This window comes from Mesocricetus auratus, unplaced genomic scaffold, assembly GCF_017639785.1.
Source record: "Mesocricetus auratus isolate SY011 unplaced genomic scaffold, BCM_Maur_2.0 Super-Scaffold_100013, whole genome shotgun sequence".
Taxonomy (NCBI): domain Eukaryota; kingdom Metazoa; phylum Chordata; class Mammalia; order Rodentia; family Cricetidae; genus Mesocricetus; species Mesocricetus auratus.
In genome coordinates this window covers 82,327,047-82,348,046 of record NW_024429196.1, presented here as the reverse complement: position 1 = coordinate 82,348,046, position 21,000 = coordinate 82,327,047, and the positions used below count along the sequence as shown (strand labels likewise).

The window sequence follows — 21,000 nt, the reverse complement described above, 5'->3', positions numbered from 1 at the left end:
CTCACACACACACACACACACACACACACACACACTAAATGTTAAAAAAACTGAAGAGATTTCACAGAACTGTGGGAGACAGAAACTGAAGTCACAATCTGACTTCCTACATAGGACAGGGCATTTTCCTCACTTCCTTCTCCACATGCTCCTTTGCTAAGTAGGCTTCCTTGACCAGCACTATGACCAACAATGATGAATAACCAGCATGCACGCTGTTCAAACCTGACTAATCCTTCTATACTACATGCCAGTGTGACTACTTCAACTGAGCAGAAGCTGAGTTGAAGGAATTTCATTGTAAAAACAGTTGTGGGATGCCCTACAACTGAAGAGTGGATAGAAAAATGTGGTACATTTACACAATGGAGTACTACTCAGTGGAAAAAAACCAATGGAATCTTGAAATTTTGCAGGCAAATGGATGGCACTAGAGGAAACCATCCTGAGTGACGTAACCCAGACACAAAAAGACAAACATGGTATGTACTCACTCAGATATGGATTTTAGACATGGATCAGGGGAGTGTCAACCTACAATCCCAGTGCCAATGAGTCTGGGAAACAGGGAGGTTCCCAAGAGAGATGCATGATGCTCCAGAAAAGTGGGATGAGGCAAGATCTCCTGAGCAGATTGGGAACATCATGGGAGGAGAGAGGGCACCAGGAAAAGGAAAGGGGGATAAGAGGACATGAGAAGAAGGTATGGGGGAGCAGGAAGGTTGAGTCGAGGTAATACTAGAGGAGAGTAGGATGAGAGATTGAGTCATTATAGGCTTGAGGAGAGAGCTGACACTAGTGAGATCTCCAGATATCTACAAGGATAATACCAACTGGCAAACTAAGAAATAGTGGAGAGACTACATTAATTGCCCTTCCTTGATGGTAAGGTTGATGACTACCTTATATGCCATCCTGGAACCTTCATTCAGTGACTGATGGAAGCAGAGACAGATACCCACAGCTAAACACTGAACTGCACTCCTGGAATCTAATGACAGAGATGGAGGAGTGATGAGCAAAGGGGTCAAGACCATGATGGTAAAACCCACAAAGACAGTTGACCGGATAAGGGGGAGCTCTTGAGTCCCAGACTGATGCCTGAGAGGCCAACAGGGGACTGATCCAGACTCCATGAATGTAGTCTCAGTGAGGAGGCCACAGAAATCACTGGGGCCTTGGGTAGTGGATCAGTGTTTATCATGGTTTATGAATGATCTTTGGGAGCCCATTCCAAATAGAGGGATGCTCTCTCAGCCTGGACACATGGGGAAAGGGCCTAGGTCCTGCCCTGGATGAAATGACAGACTTTGGAGATCCCCCCAAGGACTGGATGGGGGTTAGGAGGGATGGTGGAGGGACTAGGGAGGAGGGGTGGGAGAGGGAGCTGGGATTGACATGTGAAGCATCCATGTTTCTAATTTAAATAAAAACAATAAAAAAACAGTGGTGGGGATCTGTTTTATGCTGTATTTTAATGAGGGATTATCAGTAACAAACATTTGGTGAATGCTCACTCCCTGCTGCCATTGCTAAGTGGTGGTGGTCATATTTAGAAGTATATGTTATGGTATTAATCCTTAAGTTACTTGTAACCTACAAAAAGAACAGATACAAATGGGGTTAAGTACAGTAAGTTCACATCCCATCAGCAATGATGACTGACATTGAGAAATGTGAACTGGAAGGTCAGCCAGCAAAGTAGGTGCAGTTGGAGGTGTGGTGGTCCACACAAACCTGTGAGTATTTCTATGTTTAAGGGACAATAAAGTATCTTACATCTGCTCTCACACTACAGTCCACACAAAAGCCTCGGCTTCAGTGTGTAAGGATTTATTGCAATAGCGGCAATGGTCATGCACTTGTTATCCTCTAATTTGATTTTGGCACCATCTCTCCAAGACTAGCATTTCCCTGACTCCAGATGCCATTGTAAGCCTCAGTTTAGCTCAGCTGTGGCTGTTAGAGCAGCTCGCAGAACTTGAGAACACTCAACTCTGCTCATTAGTTTATTACTCATGATACTCCACATACTGAAACAATATGCAGAAGCAAAGTTGTGGGGGCGCGGTATGGAGCTCCCATGCTCACCCTGGGGATGCCACACTATAGGAACCTCCACATGCCCAACCATTGAGAAGATCAAAACCCATTCTCCTTGGGTTTTATGGATATTTTACTGCATAGGCATAATTGCTAGCAGGTTGCATGGGGAAACTAGCAAGGCCTGTCTGTCCCATTGTTCTTCATAGCCTCCTCCCTCTATGGATGGGTCAGAACCCTTCCTGAATGAGGGTCTTAAGTCAGGGAATTTCTACAGGGTTGGCCCTAAGGCAGTGCTGATAGTGAGCCAAACAGTGGCCAAAACCAAAACATGTGTGTAAGAATATCACAATTTCTCATCCACATAGAGGACCCCAGTCTGGATACACTCAGTTCTATCTCTGAGTAAGGTTATTTCCAGGAAAAGTATAAAGTCATTCATGGAAAAGATTATTCAAGCCACCTAAAGTGTTCAGAACACAGGCTGAGGTAAAACTCAGTGCTAGTGGGTCTACCTAACAAAAACAAAGGCCCAGTGTTCATCTTCATTGCTGAAAACCAAACTAAACCAAACCAATCATACCCAACAATAAAACAAACTCCCCAAGACCAAAACAGTGTCTGAAGCCACTGGACCTCAACAAAACTAAAAACTTAAATCTTCTGGAAAAAATATTCAAACATAAACTCATTTTAGATTATCAAAAGTGAGTAAGATACATTCTACTTAGTGAAAATCTACGTGTCGGACTTATTTGAAGAGGTATGTTCTTACAGGCACCTAAAGAATGAAAAATTATGCTTCCCAGGGATGAGCCCACTCATAGGTTACCTAAAATCAAGCAGCAAGCCCTGAAACCATATACATATGATAACATTACACAGACTTAGCAGGTTGTATTTACATCTGTAGGTGTGTGTGTGTGTGTGTGTGTGTGTGTGTGTGTGTGTGTAACAGTAAAAACTAAAGAAAAAGAGGCCATAGCCCAGCAGTAGTGGCACACGCCTTTAATTGCAGAACTTGAGAGGCAGAGGCAGGCAGATCTCTATGAGTTCAAGACCAGTCTGGTCTAACAAAGTGAGTTCTAGGACAGTCAGCTGTTACACAGAGAAACCCTGTCTCAAAAAAAGAAAAAAAAACCAACCAACAAACAAACAATAAAAAGAAAAAGAGGCTATGATTTAGAGAGGGAGCAAAGAGGGTAGAGTATATGGTAGAGATTGGGGGAAGGAAAAACAAGAAAATGATATAATTATATTTTAATTTAAAAAGAAGAGATAAGTCTTAACACAACTGTACTATAATTCTCAAATACCTATTTTAGAGCAAGCATTTGGTGACACACAGAGTTCTTCTGCTGAGTGAAGAAGAAAGGCAGTTTGTTTCCAGCTGAGGGAGAAACTAGTGGAGACCTAGGGAAGAGGTTACACATTTGTGATGGTACACATTGAAGGGCAGAGAGATTTGGGAGATATAAACACAAAGCTGAATGTTATTCTAGGTAAAGGAAAAGTACAAGTATAAATCAGGGTTCTCCGAAGGAAAAGAATCACACACACACACACACACACACACACGAAGGAATTCATTACAATGGCTTGTATGTACAGAGGTTGAATAACCCCACAATGCCATCCCTAGGTGAGGATTCAGAGAACTCATTGTCGTTCAATCCAAGAAGTTGGGAGCTTTAGAACAAGAGGGCCCAATGAAGCATCTCCAATCAGGGGCTGAAGGTCTGGAAGCTCCTTGGAGAGCTGCTGAAGTGAGTTGGCATTCAAAGGTTAAAGAACTGCCAATGTCTGTTGGCCACTGGCAATGGCAACACCAATGCACCCATTCAGGAAGGATCAAGTAGGTACATGAGGGAACTTTCTCATCTACCCAGAGCTCAGATCACGTTGAGAGCAGATCTTCCCCCTCAGGGTACCAATCTTTATATTAATTGTCTGTAAATATCATCAAAGACACCCCCAGAGGCTGGCTACCAATTTTCTTGGCATCTCTCAATCCAGTCATGTTGACAGCTAAGATTAGCCAACACAATGCTTAGAAAAAGTAAAAATCATGTCTTTGTCAAAATGTCTTTGGTAGAGCTGATATTCCTTATATTCCTGTCATGCTTCTTGTGTGTGCTGTGTTTGTGTGTACCTGTTTGTTTGTGTGTGTGTGTGTGTGTGTGTGTGTGTGTGTGTGTGTGTGTGTGTGTGTGAATGAGGGCATGCATATGCCAGAGTGTGCCTGTGTGGAGGTCAGAGGACAACCTTGAATGTGGGTCAATTACTTTCACATTTAGCAGTGTGTCTTTGCTGTTAGCCACTGTGTATGCTCATGGATATGTCTGTGCCCAGGATGACTGGTTATGAGTTTCTAGGGACTGTCCTGTCTCCACGTCCCATCTCTCCATGGGAGCACTGGGATTACAGACATGTGCTACTGCATTGGGCTTTATATGGGTTCTGGGGGTTCAAACTCATGTTTCATACTTAAGCACCAATCAGTACTTTATCCACTGAGCTACATCTCCAACCCTTCACTGCACTTCTTGTGTCCAGATAGAGTTTAACTTTTAAAAATATACTCATATTTTTTTTAAAAAAGGAAAGATGCATTCAATCTAGTTTTTGGTTGTTTTTATTTTTAGGTTTAATTGGAATTTTTAAAAAACTAAGTATCTTAGAAAATTAAAAGATTAGTATGTTACATATTAGAAAGTCAAATCTGAAATTTTCAAGTAGAGAACAAAGCACAAGAAAAGACAAATGGTAAGAAAGGCCACAAGTTTGGAAGCGGACAGCCATTCCTGGGGCCTGAAGGAGACCCTTAGCTTCTCATTTTAAAAATAAGTAAAATGAAATGGATATACTTTCCCTAAATTCTTCAAACTGAAATACAATCATTTTCCCCCCAGTTTTATGTTTTTAGATAAAAACTCAGAATTCCATGTGCAGAGGCAGTAGGTGTTTCTATTAAGTGACTATGTCTGATTGATACCATTGTTTTCATAAAGGGATAAAATACAATTTGAAAAGCAGTGTTGACTGCTTACTATCCCTTAGTTCATTAGGGAGTCAATAAAAGTTCAATGGCACTTTTTATCTTTGAACCTCTATCCTGCTACCAGAAGGCATTAGCTGAAGAAATGACATTTTGTAAATTATTAAAATCTTACACTGTCTAATCCATTAAGTTTTTCAAAGTCAATTTCTCTGTGCAATCAGAAGGATCACCAGCTGGGAAAAGAGTTAGAATTATATCATTTCCTAATAATAAACTTTAATAACTAATAATTAACTTTTGTTAATCTAATCCAATGTTAGTTAAGTTTTTAACTTCTTAAAAAATGTATGCATGTATGTATGCTTTCTCTATCCCTTTCCATGGGAAATCAGCCATACTTCAGGGACGGTTCTTAATAAAGTTAGATAACTTACCAGGTAGATAATAAGGTATTCTAACAGCTTATTGGTACAACAAATAAAAAGTAATAATAGATAACTATACAGATCCACAGAAGAGTTTATCCCTCACTTGACTCTTAAACCATTATCATAATTATAATAATAAACATCTATGTTCTGTTTTGAGTAATTTCAGCACCTTTTTTTGCAAGGAGGTGAGTGTGTTTTGGATACTATGAAGAAGGCTGCCACAGGTTTTCCTGAACCCTAGCCATAAGAAGGAACAGGCCTATGTGTACAAGAGTACTGGCTTATCCTCCTGTTTGATAAAAGAGCATTTTTCACTCATATGATACACTGTCACCTACAATCAATCTTCCTTCTAGGGATAAAAACACAAAACTCCTTTCATGCCAATAGTAGTACCATAACCTCATGCATATATACACAGAAAACTTAATCCTACCTGTTACTTGTAAAACTACACAAAGTTAATATTGAGATAAAGGAGAAAAATTGATAGACCTAAGAAAAATCCCACTGAGAGTTAATTCTGTTAATATGTTAAAACCACAAACTCTACTTACTGGGCTATCTCATAAACCAGTCAATTTCTTTATGCCATTGGCCATTGTCCTGATAAAAGAATAATAGGAGGCTCTCTTTCCCCAAAGTCTGCTCGTTATAAACAGTCCATTCCTCCTTGCTGACTCCCAAGGCTGTATAAACACACTGCAATCAATCCACCAGAGCTCACAGAAATCCTTGCTTTAGGTAATCTACAAAATGTCAATCTAACATACGTACAAGAGACGTTCCTGGTAACTCAACATTTTGAGTTTACAGTATTCTCAACAACACTTAAACCTGCGTTGGTTATAAAAAAGACACTCCCACCTCAGTCTGACAGCTCGCTTAGTTCTCTCATTCACAGCACACTGCAATAATATAAAGAAGGGTTTACTATTAATCCAGGGTTTACTACAAAGCAACCCATTATTTTTCTGTCAAACACTGGCAGGAGTGCCAAGTGTCTGTCATCCAATTCAGGGGATTAAGTCTTCTTTTATAGTCCGATACTTGTACCAATTTATAAAAATACAGATATAGTTTCTTAGAGTTGGTCACAGTCTATATTTTGGCTTGGATTCAGGCAGCAGAGGTTGACTATGACAGCTGGCAGGAAACTCAGGGGAGAACACATCCTCCCACTTTAGTCACCATATCTCAGTTGCCATAGTGATTAATCCTTAATTGAATGCTGTCTTTGTACATTCTTTTCAGAAAACTTTAAGTAAACTTAAGTTGAAGACATCCAGTTGATTGAGAAAGGAGGCACTGCATCACCACAGGTTTAACAAAATGGTGTGACACACGCCACCATAGGTGCAGTGAAGTCTGTGACACAGCGCCACAGGTAGAGTCCTGTGACACACAGCACCATAGGAACTGAGTTCCTGTAACACACAGCACCATAGGTACAGAGTCCTGTGACACACAGCACCATAAGTACTGAGTTCTGTGACACACAGCACCATAGGTACAGAGTCCGGTAACACACAGCACCATAGGAACTGAGTTCCTGTAACACACAGCACCATAGGCACAGGGTCCTGTGACACACAGCACCATAGGAACTGAGTTCCTGTAACACACAGCACCATAGGTACAGAGTCCTGTGACACACGGTACCATAGGTACTGAGTTCCTGTAACACACAGAGCCATAGGTACAGAGTCCTGTGACACACAGTACCATAGGCACAGAGTCCTGTGACACACAGCATCATAGGTACTGAGTTCCTGTAACACACAGTACCATAGGTACAGAGTCCTGTGACACACGGTACCATAGGTACTGAGTTCCTGTAACACACAGAGCCATAGGTACAGAGTCCTGTGACACACAGTACCATAGGCACAGAGTCCTGTGACACACAGTATCATAGGTACTGAGTTCCTGTAACACACAGTACCATAGGTACAGAGTCCTGTGACACACAGCACCATAGGTACAGAGTCCTGTGACACACAGCACCATAGGCACAGATCTGTGACACACAGCACCGCAAGCTCAGTGAAGTCTGTGACACATTTCGATATAATAAAAACACACTGACTTTAATAGAGGCATTATCAATTTTTAGACACTTAAAACCTTTCTTAATGGTCTGAACTGAAACATAAGACGTACTAGTTTTCATTCCAGATATCTTATCTTTTAAAATGAGCTTTTTACAAAGATGGTTTTAAAATATCAAAATATAAATTTTGCTTTTTGTTATGTCTGAATAGCATTCCATAGTGAATAGGCACCACGTTTTCATTACCCATTTATCTTCTGAAGGACATTTAGGTTGTTTCCATTTTAGAACAGCAATGAATATTGCTAAGAAGTATTATGGGATAGGATAGAATGTCAAGTCCTTTGGGCATATACCAAGGAGTGATATAGACGAATGGATTATTGATAAATTAATTTTAGCTTTTCTGATGATTCTCCATACTGATTTCCATGACAGGGAAGCTACCCCTTGGATACCTCAACAATATGGCTACTTAAACAAAACCCAAAACAATAACAACACCAATATGGGTATTTCATTCTATTGAAAGGGGAAATCTCATGGGGTCCACTATACAAAGAACTACAGCCAATTAATGACTGCTGAGAGAAGGAGAATTCTCTCCCAGGGATGAGCCCTTTAGGTTGGTTATCAAATACTAAGGTAGTAGGCTCTGAAATCATACACACACACTCCAAAAACAAATTCAGCAGGATATATATGTATATATAGTATTTATGCATATGTATATACATACATAATATATAAATGCGTATGTAACAATAATCAAAGAAAAAAGCTCATCAATTTGACAGGGAGTGGTATGGGCATGGCAGGTGCTGGAGGGAGGAAAGGAAAGAAGAGAAGTAATATAATTATACTTTAATAAAAATAATTTTCAAAAATAAAAATAAGAAACAAGTATAATTAAAGGTAAAACATTCTTATTTCATATTTGTATTTTCAAATAACAGATATAATTACAAATTGATTTCGAGAGAGGTTTTAGTTTAGAACATCTATAAAATGTTCTTCAAATAAAAATTAGTAGGCATAAACTATAAGAATCAAAAAGAAACATAAAACAGCTAATGTATTTTAGGCCTTTCCTAAAGACATTGGTGAATTTTTAAAGTAGAGTCACAGTTTTTGTTATTTTTGTTTAACAATTATTAGCTTAAAAGTATTGAGGAACTCTGGGAGGTCACAGAGTTATCTACCACTGTGGTGTCCATTAATTCTCTTACAAGTTGTTCATTTGGTGCACATGTTTCTTTGTAAGTTAGCCAAAGCTGTGATTGCAGTATACTATTCCCCACACAGCAAAGCATTAGAATATTGTAATCACTCTTATTCACTTAGTTTTTACAAATATATAGATTTGTTTTGTTTTGAATCTGGCTGCAGACACATACGCACAATCTTTTGAAACATGTAAATTTTTTAATATAACATTGATGAAAGACATGAAGTGCTCCGAAGAATTCTCAGTAACCAAGAAGATTTTGAATAAGTCCTAGATAAAAGATACTAGGCTTGTAGGTGGGAAGTCTGTTTTATTTTTAAGATTTCAGGAGCAAGAGATTTTCCAAGTATTCCTTCCTTCCTTTTTTTTTGGAGACAGGGACTTTCTACATAGCCTTGGTTGTCCTAGAACTCACTGTAGCACGAATTCTAATTGTTCTCTGCTAATGCTCAGACCAAAGGGGTGATCCTGTCCTCAGACTGCATCTTCAGACTGCTTAGACTGCACTGTTCCTCAGACTGCATCTCTCTTGTCTTCTGCCTTACATTCCTTTCTCCGCCCAGCCGTATCACTTCTGTCTCCACCTCCTTGGTGCTGGGATTAAAGGCATGTGATCCCAAGTGCTGGGATCTGCTAACCCACCTCTGAGAACAGTACCAGCTGTATTTGTTCAGTGGAAAGAGGAGATGATAGGGGATGTTCTACTGTATATATGTTTCTCTTATTGGTTGATGGATAAAACACTCAATGGCCAGTGGCCTGGCAGGAAATATAGGTGGGGTTACCAGACGAGGAGAATTCTGGGAAGAGGAGACAGAGGAAAGCAGCCAGGGAGACACCATTTGCTGCTGTAGGAGTAACAGGTCCAGACATTCTCTGGTAAGATAAGACCATGTAGAAATACACAGATGCATAGTTATAGATTAATAATTAAGAGAGAGCTAGGCCATAAGAAACCTGAGCCATTGGCCAAACAGTTTATAATTAATATAAGTCTCCATGAATTTGGGGCTAAATAGCTGTGGGACCAGGTAGAACAGAAACTCTGTCAACAGGGATCACCTTTGTGTGAACTGTTTCTTTTTTAGACAGATTCAATCTTGTGTAGCCTAGGGTGGCCTTGAACTCACAGAGATCCATCTGCTTCTGTCTCCCAAGTACTGGGGGATTAAAGGTGTGTGTCACCACTGCCTGACATCTATTGCTAATTAGTGTGACTAGCTTGTGTGTACTCTGATGTTCAGGCAAGCTTTATTTGTTAAAACATAAACAAAATCACCACAACTCATCATGGCAGGGAGCCTGGCAGCAGGCAGGAAAGCATGCAGACATGTGCTGGAGCAGAAGCTGAGGATGCCTATCTTGATCCTTAAGCAGCAGGCAGAGAAAGCATGCTGGGAACAGTTAGAGTCTTTTGAAACCTCAAAGCCTACCCTCAGTGACACTCCTCCTCCAATAAGGCTACACGCCCTAATCCTTCCCAAACAGTTCCACCAACCTGGGACCAAATATTCAAACATATGAGTCTATGAGGCCCATTCTTATTCAAGCCACCACAAATCCCAAACATCTTCTGTGGTTATAATAACTACTGTAATGCTATATAGAATTTCCACACTTAGTTGTTATGTCTCTTAAAAGAATCAACAACTACTTTTGAGGGCATAAAAAGGACGCTGTTGAGAAACTTTTGTGAAAAGTGAGATAAAAACTAAATTTTCTCACCTTAGAACTGCAAACAGCTACATTAGCAGGGAGCTGGGAAAACTGTTTCAACTCAAATACATCACGTGTTGCCCATCGGCTCATGTGGTTCTCAGCTCTGCTTGATCCGATCACATTCTGATTGGAGTGGATATACGCCACTTCCTGAACACCACCTAGGAGACAACAATGTTTATGCCATGATTCAATACCATGAAGCAATACCGCTCTAATTACCAACAGCACACTAAGAACAGGGGATACCTGCTTTGTTCTTTCCTCTAGTTTTTGGGAAGCTTTGCCCTGTAGCTGAGGTTAGTTCAGTCTTGTGAGTCTTCTGCCATAGCCTCCTAGCTATGCTCGTTTGCTTGCTTCCTTTCTTCTTTCCCTCTCTTTCTTTTTGAGACAGTGCTTTACTTTGTAGCCCTGGTTGTACTAGAACTCACTACGTAGACCAGGCTAGTCTCAAACTCATGGTTACTCCTGCCCTTGACTTCCCAATGCTAGGATTAAATGTATACATCCGCACACCTGGCTATGTTTGCTTTATTTTATTATCTCTGTTGTTTTCTTGAGACAAGAGCTCATGCTGTAGTTCAGGATGGCCTAAAACTCATGGCAATTCTCCTATCTCAGCCTCCTGAGTGTTGTCAAAATTAGAGGTATAAGCTATTTGTTTTATTTTTAATCTTTAAAAAATTATGTTACTATCACAATATTTTTAAAAAAGTAAACTGAAAAGGAGTTCAAATATGTTGGTCCAAGCTAACTTAGAAATGACTTTCTACTTTCATCAATATGAGAACTGCTGAGATTAAGTAACAATTTTTAAATTTAAATCTGAAATGGAGATTTTTGTCTGTGAGAATCATGGTTAATGGTCCTCTATTGATTTTTCTTCTTTGTTAATTTCAAGTTGCTGTTTGCACATTTAAGGAGGTGCTCTAGGTTTATCTGCTCCTTTAAAAAAGTACTTGATAGCAGTGATGGGAGGGAGCATGGGGTTTATGACCAGGGAGTTGTGTTTGGTTGGTGGTACTCAACTTTATTGTTTGTATTTTGTATATTTTTGTACACATGCCCAGAGAATGTCAAGATGAGAGCTTTTTAGGAAATTAAAAAAAATTAACTCATAGCTTTTTAATCTGAAAGCAGTTTTAAAATGGCTGTATTTTTACTGCTTGCTTCTAGGCTCTAATAATTTATTTTGGAATTGAGGTCATAAAAGAGGAGGCTAGAACTAAGGCCTATAAAATTTCCCTCAAACAGCCCTGGCAATGAACCTCAACTGTGACCTCAACACTCTGCTGTTTTAGCCCTGAACCCTCCAGCAACTGCCAAGCACAAAACACAAGATACTGCTACATCATGTAATTAAAAGTTACCAGGAAAATATCTACATGCAAAGCAAAATATCACTAACTCGAATGCTGACACCTACAGTTAAAAACCTCAAATTATTTTTAAAAGCATTTGTAACAATTCCTTAACCCTCTAATGTCACTACTGTTAACAAACCAATTGATAATCCTGTTCTGAGTTAATAATGGTACCAAAATATACATATATAATAGAAAAATTTTAAGTGAGTCTTATCCGTAATAGAAAGCCTAATGTATAAGTAAATACAAGTTAACAATTAAGGTGCCTGTAGCACCTTATTTCATCTTTCTTCATATGGGGAATAAGTAAAAGACTCATAAAGCAATGTAAACTCATAATCACTAAGCAGATTCTGAACAGAGGTTGTCCATTCCCTCTGAATCCCCAGGTGAAATCAAACACCAACTACACGACAAAAGTAGACACCTATGGACACATGTAAACAAAATTAGATGACAAGACAGCCCCGTGAGCCCTCAATCAAATGGAGTCAATCTGCCATAGCAAAAGAATATAGCAGTGGCTCTCAACCTATGGGGTCACAGCCTCTTGGGGGATTGTCAAATGACCCTTTCACAAAATAAAGATATTTACTTTACGATTCATAACAGTAATACAATTAGAGCCATAAAGCAGTAATGAAACTAAGTTTATGGTTGGGGGTCACTGCAACATGAGGAACTGAATTAAAGGGCTGCAGTGTTGGGAAGGCTGAGAATCACTCCTATAGAATATTGGTATCTGTATTAAGGAAGAAGGAAGCCAGAAGGAAGGTGTGGCGTATGACAGACCAAAGAACAGGAGACCCCAGGATAGCCAACGGGCATTTGTTCGGAGGCAGGAAGGGCTACAGAGAAGGAAGGTGTTCTGCTCACCAGGGCTGAAGGGATCAGGGTGTCTTAAGGTAAGAAGGCCTCCGGAGAATGCAGCAAGCTAACTATATAATATAAATTCCCACAGTGGCCCACTTACCGGTGCTACTTCCCAGCCAGAGCCCAGCAAAGAGAAGCAACATGGGGAAGCAATCAGAGGGAGCAGGAGAGCAGGATTCAGCAGTAAGCAGGGGAATAATTCCCCCTTAAAAAGATCAAGAGAGAATCATCTAGGTCAAATCCTGAGAATTTTGAGGGGAAAAAAAAAGAATAAGCAGCACAGTGATATCTGTGCAAGAAATGACCATTTCACAAAAACCACAACTGATGTCAAAACAAGGCAAGACACTTAAGACCACAAAAGAAGACACAAACTAACAATATAAATCAGGTCAGGCAGTGGTGGTCATGCTTTTAATCTCAGCACCTGGGAGGCAGAGACAGGCAGATCTTTGAAGTTGGAGGCCAGCCTGATCTACAGAGCAAGTTCCAGGACAGCCGGGGCTACACAGAGAAACCTTGTATTGACCCCCTCGCCACCCCCCATGCAAAATCAGAATTAGAATAATTTAGAAACAAGTGATGGAATGTTTCAACAAGAGAGAGACATTAAGAAAATGTCCTTTGTAAGTGAAGACTAATCTAGAAGAGACATTAAGAGGAAATAAATACAACAGATAATGACAAAAAACTCCAAACAAATAAAAAGATAAAGATGATTTAAGAGACTGATAAATTCTCCAGACCAGTAACAAAGACTGAATATCTGAACAAGAAGAGAGACTTGAACACGTAACTAACAGCAGCACAAATGTTCCTGAAAGAAAGACTGAGTGGAAACTGCACTGGCATATGAGAATACTAACTCAGAATAACCACCAGACTCAGAATAACCACCAGACACAATCTGGTGAGACCACTGGACAACAATGAAAAGGAAATAATTTTCTTGTGTATTGGGAGGAGGGATGAAAATGAAGCTTCATACTGAAAATACTCAACAAAGTGTGAGTCAAGAACTTTATATCCAGTAAAACTGGCTTTCAGGGTAAAGATCATTATATCACAAGAACCTCAGAAGAAAAAACAAAAACAAAAACAAACAATCCTTCAGCAATATGTCTTTAAAAGTTTACTAGAAAACAAGGTCCAGATGATACAAACGACTTAGACATTGACACAAGGACTGAAAGGGACCATGAAATTTCTAGTTACCTGTATGCCACAGGGAATGAAACCAAAGGGGAAGAAGATTATATAGTCCTGCCAATGCCTCTGACAGTTTTGACACAGCGTATCCATTGTAAAAATGGAAAGAAATGGAATAGAATGTTTCCAGTGATGCTATTGGTGATAACCTAAGCGAGCGCTTTACTTCTGGGATACATCTCCAACCTTTACTGTAGCATCATGCCAACCCATTCCTTCATTCTTGTGTAATATGGGACAAAACAAATAAGCAGTTATGGAACAGTATAACTAAATCATTTTCTGCATATGAGCAGAATGATCAAGATGAAAGAAATAGTATTCAAATATAATATAAATGAGAGAGAACTTTCTAATTAAGTACCACTATAAATATGAAAATATAAACGTACTTTCATGATGAATGAGGTATATTCATCATCATATACAACTATATAAAATATATGTGCATACATATTCATACACAAATGAGTATATGTGTAATACACACATTAAAATACATAATTACAAACATAGCACATAAACTGCACATACATACATACAAATACCATGACCACTGGAAGTTCCCAGTACTACTCATTTGCAGGTAATACAGAGGACAGAGCACATGTCTGACTGCTGAGAATCATGAGCAAAATGCAGATTGAGAGGAACTCTAAGTAAATTATAGGATAATGAAAGGATGGAGGAAGATTCTTACTGATTACACAGACTATATAAAATGAAATAAATAGACAAGACTGAGCTATGCTACCATAGAATACACATCCGTGTGATAAAACCTTAACGATGTTGGGCCCCAACCCCATGGGGTCTCTGTGAGTTGCTGGTCAGCCTACAAGTGCAACTTGTTTTCCAGTCCAAGTGCTTTCTGTTTTCTAGTCCTGGCTTACTGCCCTGGCCTTGACCCTCTGACATCACCATTCAGCAGGAGGAAAACAATGATCTCTTCTACCTGGGGCTTTTCCACTGTGCTGTAAACCTGTATATAAAGCTCCTCCCTCTTACAAGAGAGAGACCTCTTAGCACTTGCAATGAAGACACACACATTCTCCTGGCAATAAAGGCAGCCCATGCATTTAGTACAAACAGCTGGATATCTGGTCTCTCTTTTCCTGATACCTTGGCTTGGAGTGGCTTGCAGTGGGCGTGGCAATAATGTATGTAAAGAATTACTCTACAAGTCAAAATAATTGGTTATATGGAACAGAAAAGCTATGGTGAAGGTGGCCCACATGGAGGAGCCTTACGGGGAGACAGCAAAACTCTATCCTCCTGTAGGTGGCCTTCCCTTTACTCTGTCCCTTCATTATTTCTTCATTATCCTTAAATATTTCTGCCTCAATGCAGCATCTTGATTTTGGAATTACTTTACAGATGACTGAATAATCTCATTGAATATATGACTGAAAAGTTAGAGAAATGTTTGCAGAATGTCTATAGTTACCTAATATTTTATCCATTGAGTCACACATCTGCTCTTGACTGGCAACTCTTTCACTTAAAAAGCTTGCTGGTTTCCTTGGCATAAAAGTGCTATTTTTCTTATCCGTGCCAGGAAGCTTGGGGAACAAACTGATTTCATCTTTTACAGTTTCTGCCCTGTGACTTAGTTTAGAGAAACTCAAGTGGCTGACAGACAAACTGTCATCTGAGGATGAAAACTCATCAATGACCTGAGAGCTACAATCCCCATCTGCTGCCCACACTTGTTTTGGATCTTTTGTTGCTGTAGGAGTCTTATAAAGCTCCCTCCTGTTTTTCTTCTTTCTCTTAAGCTTTCTTATGCTTGACTTGGGGAACATATCGATGTCATCAGATTCATCACTAATATTATCTGTGCATTTTCTTTTCCTAACAGGTTTCAAGGTCATGTTCTCAGGACTCAAGGGTTTTGAAACTGGTTCATTTCCTCTGCCATTGTTCTGTCTACCATCAATACAATTAATTTTCACAGGGTTTCCTGTTTCAGAATCTTCGGATCCACCTAACAGCAGCTTAAAGCGTACACGGTTGTTATGAGCTGGATACTGTGTGGGTAAGATGACATCACTGTCTTCTGACTCTGTGTCATTCTGTCCCATGCCATGAAGTCCAGCTGTACTGTGACACTTTTTCTCATCATCAGACTCGGAAGAAACGTTCTGTTCTAAAGTCTTCTTACTTTTATCAAAACCACATTTTCCATTAGGATTTTGGATGTTCTCTGATTTCCGATGTTCTGAAGTACAAACAGAGTCCCGAGTTTTCTGACAAGCAGTCTGTTTGGCCTCTGGTGACAGGCATGTGGGCTGTTCATCAGAACTTTCATCACTGGAGGCAGCGTTTCCATTGCCATCCTGTACTGACTTACAATTTGCCTCAAACAATTTAGAGAATCCACACTGTAGCAAAGTGAGCTGTGCTAAGGAGCCTGGAGTTCTACTAGAGCCAGCAGTCTTGTGTTCAGCAGTCTTTCCAAGGGAATGGCCTACTGACTCATCATCACTGACGTCACTGTAGAGCTCACAAACATCTGTGGATTCTTGACAGTCAGGGTCTCTAGGCTGCATGAAAAAGCAGACAGAAACATTAGAAAATAGGAGGGAAGGGTTGTGTGCAGTGGTTCATGTCTGTAGTAAGAAAAGCAAAGGAATTGGAAGATAGACAGTAGGATCGGGGTTTCAAGACCATTCTCCACTTCACAAGGAGTTCAAGGCCAGTCTTGACTAAATGAGACTGTGTCTCAAGAACAAAAAATGCTACAAATTTAAATTCAATTCTCTTTTCACAGTAACCGAAGTTAATAATAATCTTTAGTGTCTGTTGGGGAAGTCCTGTGCATTTGTCAATAAAGCACTGTCTGGCCAATAGGGAATCTAGATGGGAGGGACTAGGAGTCCAGAAGGACTCTGGGTAAGAGAAACACAGGAAGTCGAGATGTAACCGCCATGGGGTAGGAAGCCCGGAACTATTCTCCGGTAAGAGAAATACTTAGATTAACAATTATGGGGTAATTACTTAAGTCAGAGCTAGCCAGTAAGAAACAAGCAAGGCCAACAGCTTCATAATTAATATAGCCTCCTGTGTGTTTATTTGGGACTCATGCGGCTCTGGAACCAGGCTGACGGGAAGGCTTCTCTCAGGAAAAAGCTTCCTTTTACAAGTTCCCTAAAATTGAGACTTAATTTGTTAATATTTTCAGAAAGTCATCTGATACTTCTACCAAAATTTGATATTTGTGTTTATCTACATTTAAAAACAGGTCAACGTGGGCCAGCAAGATGGCTCCGAGGGAGAGGTATCTTTGACCAAGCATAACAACCTGAGCCTGATCCTCAGGAACCAACCTGGTGTTAACACAAAATAGGTAAATAAAAACAATTTCCCCAAGTTCAAGGTCACTCAGTTCACATAAATATAAATCTCAAAAGCAGACAAAAACCAAAAACAAACAAACAAACCAAAGAAACAAACAAAAAAAATCCCAGCAAAAAGAGCAACATAAAAATCTTCTGCATGTTTCTTGTATCTTGTACCTAACATGGCCTCTGGTAACAATGTAGGTTTCATGGCTGTGTAATGAGATCCTAAGATCACAGACTCAAACTAATACAATACTTGCTTTGCTTTACAGAATGATTTTTGATACTTGGATTTAATCTTAGATACACATTGATGGTCATTTCTCTACTTAACTAGTCCTTCAGTTAAAAAAGAAAATAGTGTGGTGTGGTCACTTACACAAGGTGTTTAATTTGAGGGTGATTGCTCCTGGATTTGTTTTTATGAATACTGATCACGTAAAATAATTAGTGTCACTCATCATCCTATGACTCTGTGTCTCTGAGCTTTCACAGTCCATGTTTTCTGGTTACTCACTGTGTCTAGTTCCTGTGCTGAAGGTCCCCCTTCCAGCCATGTTGTGGCTGTCATGATGCCAGCTTCCACTTGACCTTCTCTCTATCATGTCCACAAGGAAGAATATGAACAGCTGTAAATACAGAGCGAAACAACCAGGAAAACAACAGCAAAGGCAGACTAAGTGTGTCTTTGCATTCTTAATAACACTTTCTCATTTGCTAAGTAAGAAACTCATACAGCTTCACATAATAGGAAACTGTTCAACTCCACTGAAAGCACTCTTGGGTGGCACAGAAGTTTATACCTTTGCCCAGGAACCCTGCCTGTAACAGCTGTTCTTACATCATTAAGAAGGAGCACACTCAGCACCCAAGCGTCATGATGCTGAGTGTTGAAACCACAGTGCTCTAGTTTGTGTCAGTAGGGCATTTGCCATCCATATCCACTACAGAACATTATTGGGCTACTCGGTTACTTGGAGTTCTATAGTAACTACTACAGAATGCCAGACACTGCAGAGCAGGACACAGACAACACAGGCCTCCTTTCCCATCCACCAGTGCTCATCCCGAGTGATTGCCGAGATGCTGACGTTACGTGTAACAATGATGGCACATGTCCATTGTGTTCAGCTCCTCTCCCTTCATCAGCGCTCATCCTGAATGACTACTCAAGTATTACATTTAACACTGACCTATATGTCCACTTGTGCAAATGTTCTCTATCTCCATCAAGACTGAAATTGCTCAAAACAGGGAGAAATTTTTCTTCAACTTCATTTATGATGCTTACTAAATGAAATACAGTCAAGAATTTTACTATGAAGTCCCAGAAGCCAAGGGAAAAAAAACCTGGAGTTCTCCTTGGCTGTTTTCTCATCTATGTAATAAGGAGATGAAAAAGGACAATATTCCAGGGCTTTATGATAACTGTGTTAATATCAGCTGGAAAACATGATAATATTCTCAGTGTTCTGGCAAATTAATGAACTTTCAGAATTTTTAAAGCCATGTAAGTGTCTCATTTGAAGAATAAGAAACATCTGTATGCTGAGCATGAACATAGCTAAGAGTTTGAAATACTGGTGTGGAATTTTTATTGGGAACAGAAAACAAAAATCTCTAAGACACTTGAGAGTACATCTCAGGGAGTATTTTGTAACTTCTAATCAGAACATGTTTTATTTAGGAAAATCTTAATTTTTTAGCTCTCAATTTCAACAGCTGTTTTCAAAATAATAAACTCCTCAACTTTGTCTGTCTGAAAATGTCCATAGAGGCTATATTATCTCATACGTAGATTGGATATACACATTGTAAGTATCCACAAGAAAGGCTTGGCTTTGAGGCACAATTCATTTCCCATCTCTTTAAAAGTAGAAATTCTAAGCAAGTATTTTTGCTAAGGAAAACCAAATTTTTCTCTGAAAAGGAACACCTACTATATTTCAAAATTCCTGAATGATGAAACTGTACTTAAACCATCACTGAAGAGGTCACAGACCAGCTCCATACCTCCAAGATGTCTCTCGTAAGGCATGACCCTTGGGCCCTTAGTTTGAAGAGGTTGTGAACACCAAAGAGCTCGCCTCGATGTTCTTTTGATCCTTGTACTGCTTCAAAGTATCGCTTGGCATTTTCACTTCCAACCACTACACAGTGAAGTTGCTTTAACAGAAAAATACAAGATATTTTTGAAGTGTTTGCTCCAATAGTATGTCAGAATTTCCTGGCACTCCCTGCAGACACACAATTTAGTTGGGTTGGCTGAATTGCCTTGAGGAAGAGATTTTGTTTTAATTTCCCTGCAGATGTTGTCATTATGGTGAAATAATAATAATCTGGCCACCCTACTGAAGCAGACATCTTACATTTCTTATTTTATCTGTCTTTTAATTACTGAGTCAAGATTACATTATTATAAATGTTTAATAATGAAAAGATGACATCTGAATACAGTTTTCTTCTTTTTAAAGTATTATGTTAAAAACTAACATTGGCATAATTGTTTGTCACTTATTTATAATCTAAAGTAACTATACAAAGATATGTTGATACCAGGCTAACTGCAGATTTAACTACATTGACAACTACCATGAAAACCCTAGAAACACCATTGTCAAGAGTTTTGAAAACATCAGCAATGGAGCCATTAATGATATATATGGATATGTAACATTTTAGCATCACCATAAGGATGTACTCTCTATTTGCTGGCTATTTTATAATATAATATAAATGTGTAAAATTTAAACATGGTCTTTCAGGAAATACACACTGATGTTATGTCTGTGAGTTTCAAATGGCCCAGAAAAAGGAGAAAAGTAACAGCTCCAAGAAGAAGGCAAACATGAAAAATGTTACCAAAATGGGAATTGGGGCAAGTTTGGAGTTCTTTGTGCTGTTCATCCAACTCTTCTGTAAAGTTTTCTAAATAAACTGCATGCATATCTATGTACATCATATAAATGAAGCAAATTTCAAAATGCCAAACTTGATTACATATAGTACTCAAATTTGAAGAAACACAGGTGCTGTGTAAATGTTATTTTACACCACATACTATTTGAATCACTGCATGGCAGCACAGCACACCCAAATCCAAGTCCCCCTTGGATTATCCTGGATGTCTTTGCAGTGCAATTACAGCCACAAAGAAATAGTTTCATGAACAAACATTTTATATATATACATATATATACACACATACACACATACATATAGATGAAGTAATACGGTTCCAGGGATTAAGATCTGCTAACTATAATTCAGTGCACTGCTGTGCTCTTCATTTTCTTCAACTAATCAATAGTGTGTTTAAATACCTGCTCATCTCAGCCTACTGCCATAGTTATTTGGAGTAGGGTATAGACTGTCCAAGTATTCAGCTTTCTGGGTAATGAGAGTGGCTTTCTTGTGTATGCCAGCAAAATGTTTAAGTTGTCTTACTTGTTTGCTTCCAGTATTTGTTGCTCTACATTGGGAACAGACAACTGCTGGCTGCACAGGGCACAGATAAGAAGAGTACATGCTAAACCACCTTATTACACATGATACGCCAAAGAGTCCCCAGGAATTATTTTTTACAGTCGTGGCTGTCTGATTTTCTGGTGGTCTTCCCTAGCTGGTTTTCACTGAATTCCTCTCTTTTCTGTCTTTAAGGATTCCATAAATAATTTCTGGGACTTTGAGAAATTTTCTGTGTTCCAACATATTTGTAGTTGTTTTTCATTC

The 21,000-nt window shown here is 39.3% G+C and overlaps 1 protein-coding gene across 6 annotated transcripts in view; it reads right to left on the bottom strand.

Moving 5' to 3' along the window:
• Ercc6l2 (ERCC excision repair 6 like 2) overlaps positions 1-21,000 on the bottom strand; it is a 97,980-nt gene that overhangs the window by 15,180 nt on the left and 61,800 nt on the right. For 4 of the 6 annotated variants that reach the window (XM_021232049.2, XM_040756140.1, XM_040756139.1 and 1 more), the window contains exons 14-17: positions 19,282-19,434; positions 17,786-17,866; positions 15,372-16,470; positions 10,482-10,636 (exon numbers count right to left, since the gene is read on the bottom strand). In XM_021232049.2, coding sequence (XP_021087708.2) covers positions 10,482-10,636; positions 15,372-16,470; positions 17,786-17,866; positions 19,282-19,434 — 1,488 coding nt within the window. Of the gene's footprint in view, positions 1-10,481; positions 10,637-15,371; positions 16,471-17,785; positions 17,898-19,281; positions 19,435-21,000 lie in introns of those variants that run through there. The other 2 variants (XM_040756138.1, XM_040756141.1) reach the window with 2 other exon arrangements.